Source organism: Grampus griseus (genome assembly GCF_964374135.1).
Source record: "Grampus griseus genome assembly, chromosome: 2".
NCBI lineage: Eukaryota > Metazoa > Chordata > Mammalia > Artiodactyla > Delphinidae > Grampus > Grampus griseus.
Window position 1 is genome coordinate 93,221,355 of NC_139018.1, and position 24,894 is coordinate 93,246,248.

General features: G+C 45.6%; 1 protein-coding gene across 2 annotated transcripts; it reads right to left on the reverse strand.

Annotated features, from left to right (window-relative positions):
- Positions 1-1,500: 1,500 nt before the first annotated feature.
- On the reverse strand, positions 1,501-24,147 carry HDC (histidine decarboxylase; the record flags this gene model as incomplete). Of its 2 annotated transcripts, XM_082648840.1 has the most annotated exons (12): positions 1,501-2,245; positions 2,381-2,482; positions 6,591-6,689; positions 12,224-12,314; positions 12,390-12,552; positions 13,417-13,483; positions 13,955-14,098; positions 14,348-14,482; positions 16,745-16,867; positions 17,837-17,950; positions 21,449-21,621; positions 24,117-24,147. In XM_082648840.1, 12 exons carry the CDS (start codon positions 24,145-24,147, stop codon positions 1,502-1,504), a joined length of 1,986 nt encoding a protein of 661 aa, XP_082504966.1. In that variant the 3' UTR covers position 1,501. The 2 variants fall into 2 exon arrangements, with proteins under 2 accessions (XP_082504966.1, XP_082504967.1); XM_082648841.1 differs by lacking the exon at positions 6,591-6,689.
- Positions 24,148-24,894: the final 747 nt, after the last annotated feature.

Genomic DNA, 24,894 nt, shown 5'->3' on the forward strand with positions numbered 1-24,894 from the left:
TCATTTATAAACTGTAAGCCACAGTGCCTAACTCAAGCTGTCTGCCTTCATACCAAGGGCTCCTCCAAACTCTTTTTCTCACAAAGTCAAATCTTCAGCATACTAAAAAGCAAAATCCCTAAGTACATTCATTTAGGTTCCAGAACATGCCCTGGTTAGCTAATCCTTATTTCAGTGGTCAGCAAAGGAAACCATAAACAAAATGAAAAGGCAACCTATACACTGCAAGAAAATATTTGCAAATGACACTACCAACAAGGGCTTAATTTCCAAAATATAAAAGCAGCTCATACAACTCAGTAACAAACAACCCAATCTAAACAGACATTTCTCCAAAGAAGACATACAGATGGACAAAAGGCACATGAAAAGATGCTCAACATCACTAATCCTTAGAGAAATGCAAATCAAAACTTCATTGAGGTATCACCTCACACCAGTCAAAATGGCCATCATTAAAAAGTCCACAAACAATAAGTGCTAGAAAGGATGTGGAGAAAAAGGAACCCTCCTACACTGTTGATGGGAACGTAAATTGGTGCAGCCACTATGGAAAGCAGTATGAAGATTCCTCAAAACACTAAAAATAGGGTTGCCATATGACCCAGGAATCCCACTCCTGGGCATATATCTGATTAAACTATAATTCAAAAAGATACATACAACTCAATGTTCATAGCAGCACTATTTACAATAGCCAAGACATAGAAACAATCTGAATGTCCATCGACCGATGAATGGATAAAAATGTGGTACATATATACAATGGAATATTACTCGGCCATAAAAAAGAATGAAATAATGCCATGTGCAGCAACACGGATAGACCTAGAGATTATCATACTAAGTGAAGTAAGTCAGAAAGAGACAAATACCATATGATATCACTTATATGTGGAATCTAAAATATGACACAAATGAACTTATCTATGAAACGGAAACAGATTCACAGACATAGAGAACAGACTTGTGGTTGCCAAGGCATGGTGGGGGGAGGATGGTTTGGGAATCTGGGATTAGAAGATGCAATCTATTATATATAGAATGGATAAACAACAAGGTCCTACTGTATAGCACAGGTAACTATATTTTACCCTGTAGTAAACCATAATGGAAAAGAAAAACAAATATTTCAGTGGTCAATTAAGTGACACAGGATATGCTTTTTTCAGGGACAAGCACAATTTATTTCCACATTATATTTCATGAAACTTGAAAGTTTCAGTGTCACAAGCTAAACCACAGAAGCTGCCTGTCAATACACCACCCTAGACCCTTTCTCTCTGACCAGCGTGCTGGAATCTTCTGGATCATGCTGGCTTAAACTCTCTATTTGTATCCTATCATAGGTCATGAACATCTGTGAGAATCTGATAAGAAATCATTGGCTTTCTCCCAAGAAAAATGCACATAAACATAAGCACATAAATTCAGCATACAATTTTGAGGGCTTCAGAGACTCCCTGAAACACATTCATGGACCCTGGCTGAACCCCCTGGTCTAAACTGTTGCCTGCAGAGGGCAGCAGGGCAGCTGGAGCCCACATTGAGAACTGCATTCAGGAAAGTTGGGGACACTGTAGAACTTGATTAGTTTTCTGAAGGCACTTTTCTTTAGCATCATCATCTCTTCTGGAAACCTAGAAAAGATTCTGAGCCGGCAGGAGCCACCATTCTTCACAGAGCCATCTGTGGGCAGTGGCTTCTGATCGCCTACAGGCACGCTGTTGCAACTGAGGGAACGCACTGCCTTCTTATTCTGCACAGACAAATAATTGAACAGGAAGGAGGACAGCTTGTGCTTGGTGAGGTCTGGGGCCTCTTCTGAAAAGCAGTCATCAAGTGGGTCCAGCAGGGTTTCAAGGTGGCGGCTGCCTTCCCCTCTCACAGGACTGGCTCCCACATGTGGAGGCTGCTTGATGACCTTCCTGGCCTGGTCTGGGTCATCTCCTGCCCTGCTGACAGATGGAAAGGATAGCTCCTTGGCCAAGGCTCTGGGGCCCCTGGTTTGGGGGATGAGGTTCCCCCCCTGAGGGCTAGGCTGGGAAGTACAATGCTGACTCAGGATGAGAGTGGCAGCATCATGAATGAGATTCCAGTCTCTCAGGATGTCATCCCTGGTGGTGAACTGGGATGTCACAGTGAAACGGATGATCAACTTGTCCTGGATAGTGGCTGGGATGAGAAAGAGACGGCCAGCTTTAGCTATTTCCTTTAACACACTTTCTGTGAGGCAATTAGGACCCTGTTTGAAGGATAAAGAGAAGTAAAGTCTGTATCACATTCCCTGTAAGCATCTCCAGAAGCCCAGTATTTACATTTCCAAGAGGATGAAAATTACCAAATAACATCCTTCACATGAGATGGAAGATGGCATTACCTTTAGACGAAAAACCACCAAACCAAGGTGCCTCTTGGCAGGAATTTCAAAGAAAGGTTCGTTTCTGACCAGAGATTCAAAATACTTAGCCATTTCAGTACCCTGGAATTGTGAACATCGAGAGAACTGAGATTAATAACAGGCAAGAGACGACCGTGCGTAAACTTCCACACTGTTAAACGGGTTTAAACCAGTCACATCTTTGAACCAAAGAGACCTAAGTGGCTTCTGCCTGATTTTCTTCTCCATTTGATTTTGCTCATATTCCAAACTATAAAACCTCCAATGGCTCCCTATTTCTTGTCACATTAGCTCCACTCTGAGAACTCATGTCTCAGGGGCCTCTTTCAATCCACTCCCAGAACCAGAAGGCTCGTGGGATCCTAGTTCCCCCACCAGGGATTGAACCCGGGCCCTCGGCAGTGAAAGCGTGGAGTCCTAACCACTGGACCACCAGGGAAGTCCCAGAAGACATGTGCTTTGCCATCAAGGATATGCCCTCATATCCCGGCTTCACATATCTTGGCTTACAGACAAGCCAAGAGGGCTAGCAGGGGCCACAACCCAGACCAGGTTCTGCATTCCCAGCCAGGTGCCTCTTACGGGCTACAAATGCTCAGAGGAAGAGACTTTTGTTTCTCCTGTACATAAAGGCACCATGTGAGCTGTCAGCAGCCCTGCCCTCATATCCTAAGTTGACATCTTCCCCTTGCCTCTCAGACCTTTTCACCTCAAATGCCCCTCATCCCCTTTTTTCTGACATTCCACAAAGAACATATTTTTACATATCATACCCATGTACACCATGGAGAAGGCTTTAAACCTGTTTAATGGGTACAGAGTTTCTGCTGGGGATGATGGGAAAAGTTCTGGAAATAGACAGCAGTGACAGTTGCACACATTGTGAGTGTACTTAATGCCACTGAATTGTATGCTTAAAAATGGTTCAAGTTGTAAATGTTATGTTATCTATATTTTACCACAATAGAAATGTTTTAAAGCTTTGTACCATATTAATCTTTCATTGAAGTTATAATTTTTTAATTTCCTCTTTTTTTTACTTAGTATTACTAACTAAACAAGGACAGGACTTGCCCTTTCTTTCATTTTTAAAAATTTCTCCAGGAATCCAGAAGGATCTCAAGAAAATATTTTCTAAGTAATGGCTATCACCTGGTTCTCATACTGGGTACTCTATTTCAAGAGAAGTCAAAGGGTTCAGCTAACAAGTTGCTACAAACCCGATCCAGAACCACTTTCTCTCTCCACTGCATGGTCTGTTTAAAAGGGTCTCCAATCCCTACCCTAAGCATTTTTCATTGTCAAGTCATAAGGCCCTCTCTGGGAAAGCAGCCTGCTAAATGTTTTCTCACTGTTTTATACTTTTGCAGTTTACTTTCTAATTTTGTCATGATTCTCCCGTGTGCCTCCTTCCCTCCAGGCCCATTTCCATCCTGTCCTGCCAATTGTGAGATCTTTCTGTGTAAATGGTTCTCAAGTCTACATGAGTAAGACATCTCAGGTACAGATCCAGAATCAGGCTAGCCAAAGACCATGAAACTGATACTTCTGAGCAAGGAAAGAGAGCCAGAAGTCATCTTTGTTCAACCTCTTCATTTTCTAGAAAGAGACAAAGGAAAGTGGCGTCCCCAAGGTAGCAGCGGCAGAATGCAGGTCTCTGGTCGCCAAGCACACCCCCTGCCATGCTCTGTTGTCTCCTGTAACACATGCTCTTGGCAACAAGAGAGAAGAGGGGCCAGAGGAGAGAGAAAAGAGCACAGGCAGCACCCCGCCACCAGAAACCACCTACCTTTATGGGAGATGAAAGCAGGGCTACAACCAGTGCCCTGTACCATCCTAGGGCAGAGGCGGGCAAACTGCAGCCCCCAGGCCAAATAGAGCCCCACCTCCTTCACACCCGTTTTTTTGTAAATAAAGTCCTTTGGAACACAGCCACGCCTATTTGTTAATGTACTGTGTATGGCGGCTTTTGTGCTACAATGACAGACTTGAATACTCACAACAGAGACCATATGGCCTGCAAGGCCAAAAATATGTACTATCTGTCTTTAAAAAAATAATTTACAAACCCCTTTTATGGTAGGTGATAGGAGATGATGGTGACGACAATGTTGAATTATTATCATTGGAAGAAGGAAAAATTGGAGAAGGAGGAGGAGAAAAGGAGAAGAAGAAGAAGAGGAAAGGGGAAGGGGGAGGAAAAGGAAGTGGGAATAGGAAATATTTGAGTACTTAGTGGAATATTAGGTCTTGCACTAAGTAAGGGCTTTATGTGTATTATTTATCATCACCATAAACCTTTGAGAGAGGTATTATCATTTTCTCATTTTATAAATTAGGAAGGCAAACACGGAAAGTTTAAATAATTTGTCCAAGGTCACCAAACAGTAAAGGGTAGAACTAAAATATCAAACTCATATCCCATTCTCTAAAGCACTAATCTATAACAGGGAGATACACAACTTGGTTTTATATGACTTTCAAGAGCTCACATAATAGAAAATAGCCCAGAACTGTAAAGAAAGGAGGCCCTCCTCTCTTAAGCAGGGCAATTACCACCTCTGAGCCTCACCCATAAAATGGGGTTCATCAGGGTGACTGCCCCAAGCATTGTTGTAAGAACCTAATGAAACCCTATAAGTTATTTCTTTAAGACACTGTGCAAGTAAAAATAATTATGATCGCAGTCAAGCTGGAGAGATAAAATTAACTCACATCAAACAACTTCATTTTAGTTCCACCCTTTACTTTTGTGGGACATTGGTAGCTTTTAGAGCTCAGTTTTGTAGGTGTGCTTGAGTAGGTGGTCCTAGGAATGCCGAGCAAGCAGAGATGAGGGCAGATGGAATAGTCAGGGAAGCTCCTGGGAGAAGCAGAACTTAATCCACTAGCAACATTTGGAGAAGAGAGGGCAATGGAAGAGGGCAATGCACAGGTGAAGGTGCAGAGGCACACTGAGGATGGAGCTGGAACGGGTCAGTGAGAAGCCTGAGCTTAGAGGCTGATAACTGGGTCCTCGAAAGCCGGGCCCAGGAGTCTGGGCCTAGTGTAGGCGAAGGGGAGACGATGGGAATTCAGGGCTTTGAGTTGGGAGAGGCAGCATGAGGGTAATTAGCCAGCACCTGCACGTTGAATACCCAGTCCTGAGTTGGAACCAGATGATAACCTGTAACCTCCAGCACCTCATCCCCCAGCTACCAACTTCCCGTCTTGAGTCTGAGGATAGAGAGAGAGCAAAAATGCCTAATGTCCCTGGGTGACAGCCACTCACTGATAAACATCCAGTTAACCAACACCTTGATGTTGATAACAAATGTAAAGTTACCAACAGTAAGCCAATCATACATACTGATTCAACCACTGCACTTGGCCTTGTGTTTGCTTAATGAGGACGGAATTCCCTAGAGGAAATGTGGCCAGGGAAAGACACGCAGAGGAACAAAGGACAACATCTTTGGAGTAACCCTCTTGTATTTATCAATAACTTTGTCTTTCTCATAGGCACTCATAAAAATGAGAGAAAATTGCTGCTGACCAAAATTCTTAGTTAAGTTCCACCCCTTCCATGAAGCCTATGACAGAGGGACTGTGCCTGTCTCATTCACCTCTGGGTCTCTTTCCTAGCACAATAATTGTGTGGTTGAATTGAGTTGAAATAAATTGTACCAAATATGCCTTCAGTAAATACCTCTTGACATCATGCAGGGATGTTTGTTCCAGACTTGCAGGTCTACATGTCCAAGCCAGGCGAGCCCTGTTTCTGGCATAACCATAATAGTGACTAAAATTTTCAGATAGCCATGACAATCAGAGTAATTTTTTAAAAGATAGGCTCCTACCCTGGCCACAAGCTGCCCTTTGATTTACTTTCTATTTCCTTCTCTGCAAACTAGGCTCTCGGGCCATCCCTCCCCAGTGCTCGATGATAGCAGAAGGGACGGTGAGACAGTCAGGTGGGGGACAGACACCAGACAGCCCTCAGTGTCATGTTCTGCTCAGTGATCCTCTAGCTAGCAAACAGATGGCTGCCCTGAATCATCAAGTCCCAGGAGCTCACAAACAGGCCCAGGCACCTGAGCCATACATCACACATCCCCCCGGGAAAGGTCTCCAGAGCAGAAACCAGCCTTCCTCCCCACTAGGCCACAAAGCGAGCCTGGGCTCCTCCCAAGGCCTGCCCACTACATACATGTCTGATGTGCGCTTGAAGATTCTTCACCCCGAAGGACCGGATCACAAACCAGAGTTTAATAGAGCGAAACCGCCTGCTCAGGGGGATCTGCCAGTGCTAGAACAAAGGAGCACAGTGCCATGGTTAGAGACAGGGACCCCTGCTCCTCCCACACACACTCCTGAGCTTTATCATCTGTTGTCTGCACAACCCTCCAGGGATGCACAGTGTCACCATGATGCCCGAGGCTGTTGCTAAGGAGAAGCCAAGGCAAGATACACAAAGGCTACCTCGTCATGTGACCAAACCCTTGTCTAAGAGCAGCACAGGTAGAAACCAAGTCCATGACCCTGGACCAAGGAGAAGACACTTTGCTTTAAATCCTGCTTTAAAAATTTCATCCCATAGAGTGTTCTGCCTATGTTTTCCTCTAAGAGTTTGATAGTGTCTGGCCTTACATTTAGGTCTTTAATCCATTTTGAGTTTATTTTTGTGTATGACATAAATCACAGCAAGATCCTTTTTGACCCACCTCCTAGAGAAATGGAAATAAAAACAAAAATAAACAAATGGGACCTAATGAAACTTCAAAGCTTTTGCACAGCAAAGGAAACCATAAACAAGACCAAAAGACAGCCCTCAGAATGGGAGAAAATATTTGCAAATGAAGCAACTGACAAAGGATTAATCTCCAAAATTTACAAGCAGCTCATGCAGCTCAATATCAAAAAAAAAAACAACCCAATCCAAAAATGGGCAGAAGACCTATATAGACATTTCTCCAAAGAAGATATACAGATTGCCAACAAACACATGAAAGAATGCTCAACATCATTAATCATTAGAGAAATGCAAATCAAAACTACAATGAGATATCATCTCACACCATTCAGAATGGCCATCATCAAAAAATCTAGAAACAATAAATGCTGGAGAGGGTGTGAAGAAAAGGGAACACTCTTGCACTGTTGGTGGGAATGTAAATTGATACAGCCACTAGGGAGAACAGTATGGAGGTTCCTTAAAAAACTAAAAATAGAACTACCATACGACCCAGCAATCCCATTACTGGGCATATACCCTGAGAAAACCATAATTCAAAAAGAGTCATTGCAGCTGTATTTACAATAGCCAGGAGATGGAAGCAACCTAAGTGTCCATCATCAGATGAATGGATAAAGAAGATGTGGCACATATATACAATGGAATATTCTCAGCCATAAAAAGAAACGAAATTGAGCTATTTGTAATGAGGTGGATAGACCTAGAATCTGTCATACAGAGTGAAGTAAGTCAGAAAGAGAAAGAAAAATACCGTATGCTAACACATATATATGGAATTTAAGGGAAAAAATGTCATGAAGAACCTTGGGGTAAGACAGGAATAAAGACACAGACTTACTAGAGAATGGACTTGAGGACACGGGGAGTGGGAAGGGTAAGCTGTGACAAAGCGAGCGAGAGACATGGACATATATACACTACCAAACGTAAGGTATATAGCTAGTGGGAACCAGCCGCATAGCACAGGGAGATCAGCTCGGTGCTTTGTGACCGCCTGAAGGGGTGGGATAGGGAGGGTGGGAGGGAGGGAGACGCAAGAGGGAAGAGATATAGGAACATATGTATATGTATAACTGATTCACTTTGTTATAAAGCAGAAACCAACACACCATTGTAAAGCAATTATACTCCAATAAAGATGTAAAAAAAAAAAAATTTCATTCCAGGCTGAAATTCAAGATAGGGGCAATACATTTTTTTTCTAAAAGAACCTAATCTACCTTGAATAGCAGAAAATAGAGTTTGATTTCTCTTCCCCACAAAAATGTAAAGTATAGGGTTCAGGAGCTCAGATGCTGGAGCCTCACAGTCCTGGGTTTCTCCTCCATCTCTACCTCTTACTTGGGCATTGCCGCCTCACTGGCTCCTCGTGAGACAAAGAATGAACAGCACCTCCAGGGATGTGGTGTGAGGAGAACCAGGGTGAAGAGCTTCACAGGAAGTTGTCAATAAGTCCTGGCTATTTAGATGATAAAAATGTGAGCCACAAATCACAATGGTGTTTCTGCCTAGAACCAAGATGATTATTATTTAATTTCACTGTCCTGACCTTATTTTTCCTGTGACGTTCTATGCCCTCAGGAGGACACCAGCCCTCAGACTGCAAATAAACATCTATATCTTGGCCTTTGTTAGACTAAAACTGACTCTCTGTTCCTGATGACCAAATTCAACAGAGCTTAAAGTTCAAGGTTTCGGGCACCAAAGGTCTGAAAATTTTCAAACCAATTCCAAATCGATTTCTCTGATCTGTAAACAGAGCAAAGGGTTTAGCACACATTTGCAATTATTCTGATGAGTAGTGTGATTTCTAATGACCTCTTCCTCAAATGTCAGAAAGCATCACCACAATTTCTGTTGACAAAAAATAAATATTTTTCCCATCGAATATTTATCTGTTCCTCCACAGGATTGCCCAATCCTCAAAACTGTGCACACCTTCATCCTTTGTCCCAGTTTCCTGACCCAGGCACAGCTTGGACATGACCCCTTGTCCAACATCAACACTGTTGATGGACAATGTTTCTCTATATCAAGTACTAATCCTTGGATTTCCAAGCAAAAAACTCCAGGGCTGAGGACCAGCATGGGGACTTTCTTTTCCCTGTAACAGGGAGAGCGTCAACTCCACCCTTTGTTAGATGGACACTCCAGATGGAGACTAATGCATGGATAATAGTGGCCTCTGAAAACATTGTTTTCCAGATGGTTGTGGCCAATTGACTACAATAATTCACAAGCCAATTAAATGAGAGGCAGAGATGATTTTAATTTTGATTTCTTTATAGTCTGACCATATCCCCAGCTGTTCCTCTTGTCAGTATTCCAAAACCAATCCATGCTGACCCAGCAGGGTGGTTCTAGCAGATATTTTTCTGCTGGAACAGGAAATTTGGACATGGCTCTTCATTAACTCAAGCCATTCCCAAGTCTCCTCTACATCCTTTCAAGGTTTTGCCGGTCTCACAGCCAAGAACAAGACAATTCCCCCTCCACTAGTTGGGGGGAGGTGAGGGAGCTTCCTGATGTCAGAAGAATCTAGCCCTGATTTTAGGTGGCTCCAGGGCCCAAGGGATGAAGTCCCTAAGTCTTCTCTCCCAGGATGCTGCTCTATTTCTGGCTCATCTCAAAATGACTGGGCTTTTTTTTTTTTTTTTTTTTTTGTGGTACGCGGGCCTCTCACTGTTGTGGCCTCTCCCGTTGTGGAGCACAGGCTCTGGACGCGCAGGCTCAGCGGCCATGGCTCACGGGCCCAGCCACTCCACGGCATGTGGGATCTTCCCGGACTGGGGCATGAACCCGTGTCCCCTGCATCGGCAGGCGGACTCTCAACCACTGCGCCACCAGGGAAGCCCTGGCTGGGCTTTTATTTAAAGCTTCAGCCACCTGGGTGAAAAAGAGCTTGGAGCAAGGGGCAAAGTAGCAGTGAAGACCCCCAGGATCATAACAGACAGCAGCTTCAGTTTTCTAGGAGTTTCTTCGAGACTTAAAAATTAAATCCATAGGATTAGAGGTGAGGGAAGGAAAAGATAAAGTAGCACATTCTGGACCAGTGCTAAGAAAAGTATAATTTAATATTTCTAGAAGTGATCTGGAAGAGAGAGAGCACTGTAAAATCTCCAAACTGATGGGAATGAACCACAAAAAGATCCTGAGATACCGTTGCGGACAAAAAACAAAAACACAAAAAAGTAACATAAAATCCAAAATGGGCCAAGGGAAGAAAATGCTCTTAAGTTACGATGATCCAAGTTCACTTATAGAAAAATGGGCATTGGGCTCCCCTGGTGGTGCAGTGGTTAAGAATCTACCTGCCAATGCAGGGGACACGGGTTCAAGCCCTGCTCCGGGAAGATCCTACATGCCGCAGAGCAACTAAGCCCATGCACCACAACTACTGAGCCTGTGCTCTAGAGCTGGTGAGCCACAACTACTGAAGTCCGCATGCCTAGAGCCCGTGCTCCGTAACAAGAGAAGCCACCGCAACGAGAAGCCCACACACTGCAACAGAGTAGCCCCCGCTCGATGCAGCTAGAGAAAGTGCGTGCACAGCAACAAAGACCCAATGCTGCCAAAAATAAATTAATTAATTTTAAAAAAAGAAAAGAAAAATGGACATTGTTTCACACTCAGGGGAGAAACCTAGAATTACCCCTAAAGATATCTGGCCCTTGGGCTGCTGTGAAAATTTCTTTAATTCAAAAAGTGCTGAAAACCCATCAGACAGGGCAGTGGAGATGAAAGAACCATTATTCTTCTATTTTTATCAACCTTTGGAGGGTCCTCCCCAGCCACTACAAGCTTACTGCCTGAAATTCCAATAAAAAAGCTTTAAAAACAAAAATCTAAAGAAAGTGTGAACTGGTCCGAGGGAGAATGACCAATATAATCAAGAGATGATGCAGTGATTATTTTAGGACTAAAAAAGGGCAAGAAACTTTAGCCCAAGGAGAGAAGACAGAACCATCTCTTCACAAAGAATGACTCCCAGATGGCAGACATTGCTCTCTGTGCTTCACTGTATTAATTCATTTATTCCTCACAGCAAGCCTAACTAAGAAGCTAGTACTGTTATTATCACCCTCATTTTAGAGGTGAGAAAACCTAAATAGCTTAAGCCATTTGCCCAAGACCACACAAGTTAATAAATGGAGGAGCCAGAATTCAAACACAGTTCATCTGTGTTTTTAACCTCTTCGCTGTATAACAAATCTCTGCAGCTTAAAAGTAGAGCTTTTAGAAATATCACACCTACCATTTATTAAGCAGGTACCACATTCCCAGTAAGAAGTGATCTACATGTATGTTCCCATTGCAGACTCACAATACCCTGTGAAATCAGTGCCACCATGCCCATTTTGCAGATGAGAAAGTCAAGGCTGAGAGAGGTCCACTATGACTCCCAAAAGCCCACTGCTGGTATGGAATTCCAAATCAAGCTCGTCTCACTCTGCCTAGCCTTGACCACATTCTATGTAACTTATTAGTTTACATCCCTGTCTCCCCTACAATTAAAGGAAGGGCTCATCTTCAAACTGAGGAGTAAACCTGAAGAAGTTGTTTCCCCAAGAGATAGTACAGATTGAGAATGTGGGCAGGGTCTAGAGGTTGAGGTGCAGCTAGTGGGCAAGGCAGGAATGCTTGGAGGCATCTAGAACCTCGGGAAGGATAACTATTGCCCCATCCCCACTGTGGAGCCTCCCACAGTGCCTCGATGGGGACAAAAGGATGAAAACAGTTTAAGGAAGGAGCCTCTTTTCCTATCCATGGAAATTCTCCACCCTGCCCTGCTGTTAGGGAGTGAGCAGAGAAGATTATCCAGGACAGAGGCAGAAGGGAATTGGGAGAATTTTTAAATGCCACAAATACTCAGGAAACTCGCATCCTACCTCAAAGGTTGGTTTCATTCTCTAGGGTTTTTAAAGTTTTCTGGGTTTCATTCTATATGCTTAGGCACAGCTTGAAACCAAAGGTACACAGTGGCAATATTATGGGATGGGCTCATCGGGTGAGGGAAGGAGACCCTCATCAGACTCAGGCCGTTTCCGTCTCAGAGGCTGCCGTGCTGCCCGTTCCTGGCCACTCACCATGAAGTCGGTGGCCGCACCCGAGTCGGCGTGCCTGAGGTAGACGGGGTTCACGCTGAAGGTCTGCTGCAGCTTGTACTTGTCCTTGACCCTGTGGGTTGCCAAATGGGCATTAGTAGCTGAGGATGGCTTCCCCACAGGCTGGGAGCTTGGCTGCCACACTCACCAGAACCCAGTACAGTCAAAGTGCACCATCATCCACTTGGAAGGATTAAAGGTGAAGGAATCGGCGTACTCGATGCCCTTCAGAAACCCCCGGAACTCAGGGCACAGGAAGGCAGTGCCTGCGTAGGCAGCATCGATGTGGAGCCACAGCCCCTCGTTGGCACCTGAGGAGGCAAACATCACCTACTGGGGGTGGCACTGGGGGTGGGAGTGGGTTGCCACCAGCCAGCTAAAAGGCATCTCTTCTCTGGCCCATCCAGCTGGGGGGCTGCAAGGGACGGGCTGGGAAAGGATGCCCATGGCTGAATGAGACACGGAGGCATGTGGACATGGGGGGAGGGTGTCAGTGCAAGGAGTGGGGCTGAGTGAGGCACGGCCACCCCTGCAGGGAGAGCCTACAGAGCCTCACCCTGGCCTTTTCTCTCACCGACCAGAGGGTCGACACCCTCTTGGCCTCCACCCAGAGCTTTCTGGAACAGAAACCAACTTACCACTGGCCCAGAGAGCAATGTTAATGCATCTAATACAAATATTAGAGAGGGGGTGTCTCTCTTTCCTAGTGGGTTTCTCGCTTGAGGATTTTGAACAATCACATTTGGGTTTCTTTTCTGTCTTTATCTCCCCCTCACCCCGTGGCTTCCCCTACCCTACCTTTTCATTTTCATTTTCTCAGCCTAGACTAGAAAATATTCCACTATGACTCACTCACCCAGTGTTTCAGATATGTCCTGCTTTAAGCAGATTTCAACATACAAGTGAGAGAGTGAGAGACCTGAGGTCCTCCCACTGTTGCCTCTGAGGACAGGATGCAAGGGGGTCAGCTCTAACCCTTGGTCCCACCACTAGGAAAAGCAGTGACCTGGCTACCTGGAAGAAGATACTCATGACCTCTGGTGGCTCTTCCTACGCTCTGTGCATTGACCACGGAGGGACCAGAGAATTGCACTGAGCTGCTTCCAGGCTCTTGCTCTAGGGAACATTTTAAAACTCATTACTTGTCTTCCTAGCCAGACAGGGCAGACACTTACAGATGGGGCCCAGCTCTGACAGGCGGTCAAATGCACAGACTCCAGTGGTCCCCAGTGTGGCACAGACCTGGAGGAAAACAGAGGAAGTTAACATGGGAAGGTGGACTCGTGTGACACATTTGGCCTGAAAAAAAAGATTTCTTCACAGATATTATCAACCCCACCCATTCCACTAGAACAGGGTATGTTTCACACTGTATTTTACCATGACCCACAGTAAGAAATACATTTTGTATAGCAACCTAGGACATATACACATGTGTATCTGAAATAAAAGTTTTACCAAACAATGCATATTCTCAACACAGGAACGTACTCTCATATTTTCCGTCCTATTCCTTTTTTCTTCTTCTTCTTTTAATGTTGGTTCTGATCCACAAAATTTATTTCCTAGCACACGAACTCATAATTTGTAAGACACTGTATTTGAGGACCTTTCTGCTCTTGTTTGCAGCACGTTACTTACCTGAATTCTGACAAAACTCCTTCCTCACCTCCCAGCTCTATCATTCTAAGCTCAGAACATGGTCTGACTTACAAAGACAGGCACCAAGCCCTGCGCTCTGTCTTCCTCGATGGCTTTCTGAAGAACTTCCCCTCGGAGTGAGAAGTTGTCATCCACAGGCAGAAATTTCATCTTGACCAGAGAAATCAAACCAGCCTTTTCCACCGAGGAGTGGGCCTAGAATGACAATGGAAAGCTGTTAGCAGAGTCATCCTGGAATGAGCACTCCCAGAAACTGCTGAAACCAGACGAAGGGAAGCAAACACAGCATTTGACGTTTGTCTTCCTCCAGGGTTCCTTGGACAACCTCTGAGGCCTGGGCTGCCCTGAACCCAGCGGGCTCATGTCTACAGGGAAATCACTCAAGGACTAAGACTCCAGAAGCCAAGCCCTACCTGAAGGTTTGGCTTATGTTGGGCAACTCACCTGGTCGGAGGCATAGGCAACAAGCCGGGCGTTCAGGGAAGACTCATCCGCCCCGGGCTCAGACGCTTTTATTTCTAGGATTTTGTTCTTCCTTGCTGCCAGCAAGGCGATCAAGGTGGACTCACTGACTGTGCTCTGCAATGGAAGAAGGTTCCCAGTGGCAGCCTCTCCATGTAATCCCTTGGCAACTGCCCCAGGTTTTGTAGGGGTGTGTGTGTGTGTGTGTGTGTGTGTGTGTTTAATAGCTATTCCTGAGGAAGTACACAGCTCCTGCCTAAGGAGTTGCCCTTCCCCCCAGCTCACATGCCTATTGTACATTCTACATTCACAACTTCCTATGCATTCCTGGGACACCTCCCTCTCCTATAATTTTCAGGGAAGTAATGAAAGCAAATTTTCAACATCTTTATTAGGCCACAAAGACCAAAAAGAGAACGTTCAGAGAATGCTAGATACAAGTCTGCTTGTAGATATGTTTGCTTCCCATGTTAAAAAAAAAAAAAAGAACTTTCAATGTATTAGGTGTGGAAATGGAGTTTGTTTCCACAGAGATATCCCAGAGAGAGAGGGTCCTGGCCTACTTGAGAGATAACTTTGGCCTCAGTTTTGCTGCCGATGGCTCTTGTGACCTTGAGCTAATATTGCCCCTCCAGAAGGCTCGTTTCCATTTATAAAATAGAGAGCATCCCTTTAGCTGCCTACCAGAGTGGGAGTATTGATTAACCAAAAAAGGGTTGGGTAGGATTTTGCTCTGGCCATGATTGTGGGAATCCTGGGGGCCACCTCAGCAACTTCACAGAAATCTTGATGGTTTCTCATCATTCATTTGCTCAGTCTTTGGTGTCTTTGCTTCTTGAAATCCTTAGGTGACCTACAGCTGATTGCTCCCTGCTGAAAAGCCTAGAGACCATGTCACAGGAAATGCTATAGACCAGATCCCACAAGATATTCAGTGGCTGAAAATTACTCCACAATAAGGAAGCCAGCAGAATAGTAATAATAATATAATAAGACCACCTTCCATCTGTACAGCTATTCACAGTTCACAAAACACTTTCTGCTATCGCATTTGCTCCTTATCAAACCTGCGACACTTGTGATTCCTGTCTACCTATGAGAATAGTGATGCTCAGAGAGGTTACAGAACTAAACCAAGTTCATGTGGCTGATGGATACAGGAGAAAGCATGGTTTGGATTTAGACAGGGTCAGGTTTGAATCCTCATTCTTCCACTTACCAGCTGTGTGACCTGGAGCAAGTTTTTAACCTCTCTGAGCTTCAGTGCTCTTATTTCAAAAATTGGGGATGACACTATTTACCTACAGGGTTCTTGAGATAATTAAATGAAAAGCAAGATCATGCCCAGCAGGCATTTAGCATGTTTTTCCAGATATAATATTTGAAGCTATAACTATCTGCTAACAACCCAGAAGGTCCACAACATGCAGTAATTTGTCTTTCTTGTGAGGGTCAGATTTTAATCTTGGTAAAAGACTGGAGTGACAGAGGGAGTCACTTAGCTAGCAAATGGGCCCAGCAAACTTTCCAGTTCTCATCTCAGGGCAGCATGGCTATTTTTATTTAATAGAAGAAATCTTTGAATCCTCACATCCACCTTTTGAAGGAATGATTATTATTTCTCTATCTTATATATCATAAAATCAAGAAAATTACACATTACAGAATAATTCAAGAATCTGGGGGTTCTCAAAGGTCTCAGAACCAAACCCTCATGAATGGCAAGGGTTTATAGATGCAAAAGTACCTAGCAATGTGCACAGTTTACAGGAGGCACCCCTCAAGCTCCACTATGCTGCACTACTCTTGATAACAAAAGAAATATTTGAACAACTGTCATTTGACAGATACTCAAAAGACAGGATTATAAGATACATCAATCTATATTGTTAATTTCTCTCACTGCCAAAAATCTCCTGGACCTAAGAGGGAGGGAAAGAAGTCTCTACTTGCCTTCTCTTTTCTACTTACCATAAGGTGTAAAATGGGACAAGAGAGGGGAGATGTCAGATTATAAACTAAGAAACTTGAATCAAGTAATACTAGAAATGTGATAATGTGTTGACTTTTTAATTTTTTTCAAAGAAAAACTAAAAGAAGAGTGGAGACAGTCATGGCCATGGTATAAAGGCAATGGAAGTCAAGATGGTAGTGGCAGCAAAGGTGGGAGTGGGGACTGTGGTGGAGCTGGTGGCGTCGGTGATGGTGGTGTCAGTCATGAGAGTTATGATGGTAATGGTGATGGTGCTGGCAGGGATGGTGGTGGTGTGAGTGACATGGGGGAAACTCCATGGAAAACATGAGAATCACCCGGGCAAGTTTGGCTTATCTTTCCCTACTTAGTCCCTATGCTAGGAGGAGCTTTGCCAATGGACGCACCTGCAAGACGCCTCCCCCCTGGCTGCCAGGGTGGTGGTGCAGGAAGTGCTCTGGAAGTCCCAGCATTTTTGCCAGCCAGTCCATGACATTCATCTCCAGTTCCGTGCACACAGGGCTGGAAGCCTGAAAGAGGGAAAGCAATGTCATCTGGAGTGCCCCAGGGCACCAAGATGTCCCCACCAGCCCCAGAAACACATCCGTCTCTGCCTTGACCCTCTCCAGGACTGTCTTGTCCCTGGAGAAGGCGTCACTTTTAGATCCTGTGGTGCCTTCATCCTCTGCCAAACCAGAAAGGGGAAAGAATGTGGGGCTTTGGTTCATGCCATCCTCAATGAGGTGGATTCTCCTGCGACTCCAAGGCCCAATAGAAAAACAGTCCTAGAAATGACTGCTTCCATTTGGCCCCCAAAGTCCCTAAAATACCCAGCTGGAAAGCATTCTAAAGGCCAGGGGGAAGTTTTAAGACTAAGAAAGAAAGCACTTCCTCCCGGAAAAGATAGCAAGTCTCCCAGCTTCCAACCCACTCGACCCACCCACCCCTACACACACACACACACATACACACACACACATACGCATACACATACACACACACATCCTATAACAGTTCAGGCTTAAAATAGAGAGCTGTTCTAGGAGGCTTGTGGCACAATTTAAAACTGATTGGTGCTTAAGGGGTTATTAAGGGAAGCCTTAGGGCATATCCCTAACTCCTCAAAGACAAGAGCAAGGGGAAGGCTGTACCCACAGGCACCAAAGTGTTTAGAGAGTGTAACAAATTGTGGCAATAACCAGATCTTGGTCCAAATCTCATCTCTGTCTCATGAACTATGTGGTCTTGGAGAGATAAATTACTCAAGCCTTCATTTCTTAATTCGCCCCTACAAAATGGGGCCACTACTCATAATTTCACAGGGTTGAAGAATAAGATGAGATCATTTTTATAAAGCTTAAGCTCAAGTAATGTAGCCATTGTTAATATTGAACTTGAAACCCTGTTCAGAGATCTGGACAAAATATGTCTGCCCCAGGATTTCACTTCCTGCCATGTCCACTTTTCCACTGGTTATAACTGTAGCCATGGTTACTCACCCAGGTAAATCCCAAGCAGTTGATGGCATCAGCCAGCATGTCTCCCAGCAGTGATGGCCAAGAGGTGAGAGCTGGGTAGTAGGCGTGCATATGGGGGCTTTGCCAGTGTACCACCTGGAAGCAGAGCATGTACACGGGTGGCACCAGGGGCAGTTACCGGAGGCTTTCCTCTTCAAGAGACCCTCCCTGGCAAGGGGCAGCACCCACTCTAGAGACTGGCTGACACTTTTAAGACAACCAACAAGTGGCACAAATCCCTAAAAGTAAGGCATAGTCACAGTGTTCTTGCTACCCACGTTTCTCACATTCTGAGCTAGTTCATCAGTGGAGCTTTGCACACACGCAGAGACCAGAAGGGAATATGCAAGATGAAAATTGCTATGGGAATTAGAGTTGTGGATTCTGGGTAGTGTTTGCATTAGTCTCCAAAGCTTACCCCCCGCACTGCTCCTACCCAGTAATAAGAGGAAGGGGAGACTGTGAGCTCTGGAAGAGCAGGTTGCTTGTCTCATCCAGTCTCTTGCAAAAAGTATCCAGAGTTCTTTGGGCATGCACTCTTGCAGAGGGACAGTGTGCCTGGGTTCAAAGCTGTCCTTAGCTTCCCAGTGGGGATGGGGAGAGGAGACTAGAAGACAGAAGTACCGGCCCAAGGGCATGGGAAACTGCCTCCAGGTTAACCCTTGAGCCCACAGTTAGATTAACCGGACGAAAGGAGGGGCCCGTGGACAGGAAGGGCCTCCTACAACTGCTCTCAGAAACATTTTCGGTGGCTCATTGGCCTCACTGATTATCTAATCTGGCTTCATCTCACTGTTCTACAATCATACCCTGTTCGTATCTGCGTTCATGTCTTTGAGCAAAGCTGTGTCCCCTGACAGGAAGGCACTTCTTATACAGATGGGACCTTCCAAAATCTGCTAACTCTTAGAAAGCCACTAAATATTCATTTCCTCCATGAACCCTTCCCCAGGTCCCCATCTGCCTTTGATCCCTTCCCCCGAGCCCATGGAATGTTCTCATTCGAGATGTTTCACGCTACTGAGAACTCATGAGATAACATTTTAGTGTATTATCGAGTTATTTCGTGTACACAAATCCCTTTAACCCTTTAAGAGCAAGGACGATGTCCTGGACAGTGTGTATGGTAGAAGGAGCATAAGATTTAAGCCCAAGGACACAGGTTCCAGTCCTACCCCTGCCGTAACCAGCTGTGTGACCCCGTAGACTTATTGTGAAGCTAATGAACTTAAGCATCAAGGTCTCATGTTTGCATCTGTCTCTTTCAAGATCCATTCTTAATTTTTTTTCTTAAGGGGGCGGGTCCCAAATTTTTCATCCAATCCCCACCTCATAAAACCAGGATCCTCTCCTGTACCTCTCTCAACCTCAGTTTCTCATCATAAAATAAATCCTGTCTCCTGGGGTTGTTGTGTGGATCAGCCTGGGAGGAAATTTGTAAAATGTAAAGCACTAATGTTAACGGTAAGCTAATCACATGGTGATGGACATATCACATATCCTGACTTGACTCTTAGATAATCAGACCTCCTCCTCCAACCTTCACCAGGCAGACGGCCTCATAGGTAATGACAATATCTTCCACTTTCTATGCTTTATCTTGTTTAATTCTCACAGCACTCCTATTAGGTAGGTTCTAACGTTATCCCTGTTTTACAGATAACAGTTGGGGCTGGTGGAGAGAGACAGCATCCCCATGATCACATATACCTCATAGGGACAGATGTCAGAAACCCAGGGCTGCCTGACTCTGCAGCCCAGCACCTAAGCAGGGTGGCACCCTGCCTTCTCCCCTTGCTCTACTCTCCCTCCCTCATTAAGAGTAGGTGGGGTTTCTCTAACCAGGGTTGGAATTAAAGCAAAAAGACAGTTTTTCTTCTCCTTGTGTCTAGGAGGTGGCATGGAGGGGAAAATTAATCCAGTTTTAAAGGAGGCGCTGACCCTAATGAGAAAGCAAAGGGCCAACGGCTTTCAGGCCAACTCTCAGAGGCTGTTGCAGCCTGAGAGATGAGATGAAAGATTGGGTCTTCATTACTGATGTGATTAGTGACAGTATTTTGGAAACCCCAGAGAAGGACTTCCACCTCCTGGTCCTATCAAGAGGCAATTGTCTGTTCTAATAAGATACATAAGATAAGATAAGCCAGAGGAATGCTTATCAAAACAGACAGACCTCCTGGTCCAGAAATGAGCCTCTTTAACTGCACCCCCAGCAACTGCTGGAATTTCTTTCAGTCAAATGAATCAGCTCATTTCCATCTCTTCTGACAGCTGCTTTCAGTCTCACTACCAAATTACGGTTGGCCCCTCCACAGATTACATTTTACAGAATGAAATCCATGAGATAATCTTATTGTGGAGCTAGCCTCCCTGGTAGAGTTTTACTGATACCAAAATTTTCAAAATATGCTTACAAAATAGGCTGAATGGTCAGAGAGATGAATATTTGGCTTTGTACAAACTTGCCATCACTTTCTGTCTGTGTTTGAAATAAAACAGAAATATCCCCCCCACCCCTGCCTCCAGGTGTATTTCTATCACATCTAAGTCCAAAGCTCTTTGGGGATGATGGGAGCAAATATCAAGTCATCCTGGGGAAGAGCTGCTGGACACACGTGGTTCATGACACCAGTGCCCCAAGCAGGGAGACCTGTGACTCTGGGAAGACAACTAACTTCTCTGAGCCTCAGTTTCTTCATAAAACATGGATCGTAAGGTCATTTGGGGATAAAACAAGCCAGTCCACCATGTGGCTAGTACAGTGCCTGGCACGTGGCGTGGAGCACAATAAAAGGCAGCCCTTCCGTGAGAGGAGGATGGTGCACTTTCAGCAGGAGCGCCTGGCCCAGCTCCTGGTGGTCGGGGACATTGTCACAGCACACGGCAGCTTCAGCACAAGCCCCAGGCTTCAGCCAGCCTCTGTCTGTTCCCTGGCCCCACTAGCACTGTCACCAGGCTATGCCCCTTGTCACTGAGAGTATAGATGATTCAGGGAAAGCTCCTTCCTACTCCTGAAAAGCAGTTCAATCAGGAGACCTCCCTTGGTTAGGAAGGACAGGGTTCCCACTTCATGGAGGAGAAAGGAGGGGGCTGACCAGGACTCGCTCAGCTTCCCGGCCCACCCAACCTGACAACCGGGGTACCCTTGGAGAGGTGTGCTTTGGCTTCCCTCCTTCCCTTTGGCACATCTCAGGATTCTGTAGGAGAGTTCCTTGGCTCTGCCAACGGGGGCTTCAGGGACCATCTCCCACCTCCTCTCTCCATCTTGCTTCCCACATTCGTCCTTCCCCCTCGGGCCCAATCTTCACTACTCACCTCATCCCATCCGACTTCCACCCTTCTGTCAGACAGGCCCTGGGATGCAGTTCTTACTCCGTCTTGCTCCCTACCCAACTCTACAGGTCAGCCCTGGCACCAGAAACCTAACTTCAGTCAAAGTCCTGGCCCTCCATATGCCCAGAAGACAGTCTGGGATGTCGGTGGCCAAGGGGCTGAGGGCTTATCTTAGGGTTACCCAAGGCTTTCCAGGCCCATCGACCCCCCCCCCACCTACACCCCGACATCCAGAATCACCCTGTGGTGACTGCGTCTCACCCCGGGCATGATGATTCGCTCAATGTCCCCAAAGATGCTGTCCCAGCTGTCGGGCTCCTCAGGCGCACTCTCGGGCAGCTGGGCCCGCAGGTAGCCAGGCCTCACATCCGGAGTCACCCGCCGCTCCTGCACGCTGCTCAGGTACTGGCAGATGTAATCCACCATCTCCTTTCCTACAAGGGAGGCAGAGAAGCCAGGCTCATGTCCCCTGACTGGGCCTGGCCAATGTGTGCCCGTCGCCCTAGCATCGGGATCAGGAGACTGGGTGAAGAAGGAGAAGGATTCATGGGCTGAATGGTGGAGGGTCTGACCCCCAGCAGACAGCTTGTCTTCAATTAAAAAATTTAAAAGTGTGCAAAGGAGTGAATGAGTGATGGAGGGAGTGTGTGACTCTATATAAATGAATAAGAGGGAAAATCTCCAAGGCATCAAGCTCTAACAACAAAGTAAAGGATTTCTTTTTCCTCCCCTTCCCTTTGCCATATGAATCTTGATCAGCTCTCCCACCTTTCTTTTCTTCTCAAAAAACAGAGGGTCTATGCATTCATCACCTTACAGATTCAGTAGAAGCGCTGCGGCTCTTTCTATCCAGAAATTGCACACACACCCCCTATACTCCTTGTTGGCACAGATGGCAAGCTCCCACACTAGGTTCTGATAAAAGGTAAAAAATGTATTTGTTCACCATTCCCATTGGACCAGTAATTCCCCACATTTTTGGACCCATGAACTTCTTTGAGAATCTGATTAAAACGGTAGACTTGTATACACACAATTTTGTGTGTAATTTCTGAGGTTCATGGACTCCCCAAAGCACAACCACAGGCCCAGACTAAGAACCCTGCACTAGCCTGAAATCTTGGGGAAATGCAGGGCCATGTCTTAACCAATTTATCTCCCTCGCTCTGCCTCCACCAATACCTCAGTACCTAGAACAGTTTTCAGATGCTCAACAAATTTTATCAAATGAATGAATAAAAGAATAAGGAAGAAAGACAGCCAAGTCGAATACTTGAAGCCACTGCAAATTGTCTATTCTTTCTTCCCTTTCATTTCTCCAGGAAAGGGTCTCTGTCTTCAGAGCCTCTGTCTCTTCATCTCTGTCTCTTTTTCTCTCTCTCTCATTGCTTCTCTTCCTCTCTGTGTCTGTGTCTGTGTGTTCATCTCCCCCTCTGTGTCTCTCTCAATATCTATCATTCCTCCCTAGTACTCACTAGCCTCCTTTTCCCCCTGCAAAAGAGCGAGAGAGACAAGGAAAGGGAAGCCGATGTCTTCCCAACTGCATCAGCTCATGCAAAATTCTTATAAGCAGGACCAGTCCCAGACAAAACTGTGAAAACTTCCAGCACCCTTCTCTCTTCTTTGTGCTCTCCTCCAACCCTCCAATGGCCCGATGCCTTTCATAACTGCAGCAGCATCCCTCCAGAGCTCTGAGAGCCCCGGACCTAGCCCTCCACTTACCCAGGGACCACATGGAATGTTTTTGTGTTCCACTCACAGGATAAACATCCACAGCCAATAAAACCAGCTCTCGGCTGAGTGCCTTTGGAAAGCAATGGAATAAGCTAATGTCCACTGAAGTGTAAAGACTGATAGTCATTCAGCCTGGATGGGAGGGGAGTTTGGGGGAGAATGGATACATGTATATGTATGGCTGAGTCACTTTGCTGTGCACCTGAAACTATCATAACATTGTTAGCCGGCTATACTCCAATATAAAATAAAAAGGTTTTTTTTTTTTTTTTAAAAAAAAGACTGATAGCCACTTAGTGAGTTATGTCTGGGTAGATGAAAGAGAGGAAAAGTTGGATTTTAACATGGGACCATGCCTTACAGCAAAGAAATTTTAGGCAAAATAACCTACTAGAGGGGATGAGGATATAAAACTTTATGGAGAGAGAAATTATAAGCAACTACTTACTTTCCCTCTTAGGACAGCCGTGCCTGAAGACAAGACAACCATTTGGTTTTGCTCATCACACAAGGCTTGAGACAGAGTAGGTGCTCTTTAAATATTTATGGAACGAATGACTAAATGAAAGAACTCTACAGACAGATTCACACATAGAGAAATGAAGAGGAAGGAAGATGAGATTTTGCATGACTGCAGAAGATTTAGGGAAATTCTTTTCTACTTCAGAACATGAATAATCCCCCTGTACCCATTTAGTATTTCAGAAACCCAAATCCCCTATTCTGTGGGAAAGAAGAAAGGAAAAGCCTGGCACAGTAGTGTGGACGCACATGAGAGTTGGTGTATGAGGGGGAGGATGAAAGAGAGGTTGAGAAAAGTTTTAAACTCTGATCCCACATTCCCTTCTCAGGAAAAATTTTGTGGAAGCCAACTCTCAGAAGGCAATTCTAACACTCCAGTCAAAAGGTACCCCAAAGGGCTTCCCTGGTGGCGCAGTGGTTGAGAGTCCGCCTGCCGATGCAGGGGACACGGGTTTGTGCCCCAGTCCGGGAGGATCCCACATGCCACGGAGCGGCTAGGCCCGTGAGCCATGGCCGCTGAGTCTGCGCGTCCAGAGCCTGTGCTCCGCAACGGGAGAGACCACAACAGTGAGAGGCCCGCGTACCGCAAAAAAAAAAAAGATACCCCAAAATCTAAGCAGCAGTTCCTACAAGAGTGGCAGCAGGGAAGAGGGCCAGGGATGCCCGTGCTCACCTCTCCTTCTGTACTCCTCAGGCTCCAACATCTCCCTGGGGCTTAGCTCCTTCTCACCGACAACACGGAGGAGGTGGAGGGTGTGCTCCTGGGCAGCCCATGTGCGCCCTTTATTTAAAGGGTTCTCCTCTCTTCCACCTTAGCTCCGCCCTTCAGTGGCCCTTCCTCTATGTTTAATTAATTCCACCCCTCCTCCCCCCAGTCCTTGCTGGGAACAGTGACCACAACTTTAGCTGGTCCAGAGATCTAGGATAAAAGCCACCTCTAAATTAAACAGTGCACTTAGCAGGCAGCCTCCAGGTGGATATGGTAAAGAGCCCTCATTTCTTTCTGGTCCCAGATTCATACAAGAGGTCCCGAGCCTCACACAAAGCTCCCAGCTCAGTAGCCCAGAACAAAGGCAAGGGTGTGCAGAATAAGTAGCAAAGATTATTATCATTCCTGCCACTGCGTCCCTGTCCATGGCAGGGAGGGAGAAACAGGCACTTACAGCGATGCTGCTTTTCTGGCCACACGCTGTGCTCAGGAACAGACAGACGTTATCATCTAACACGATGGATTTTTGTTGTTGTTGTTACTACATAATACTTATTGCTGTAGAGAGATGAGAAAACGCAGATAAGCAAAAACCAAAAAAACAAAAATTGAAACATCACCCAGATTTAACACGTTTAGGACTTAAAAGGCTGTGTATGCATGTGCTTGTAAAGGGATGTGCAGAAACTACTGTGGGGAGGGGAAACACTACTCTTGGAGCTTTATTTCTGAGTAAAAAGTG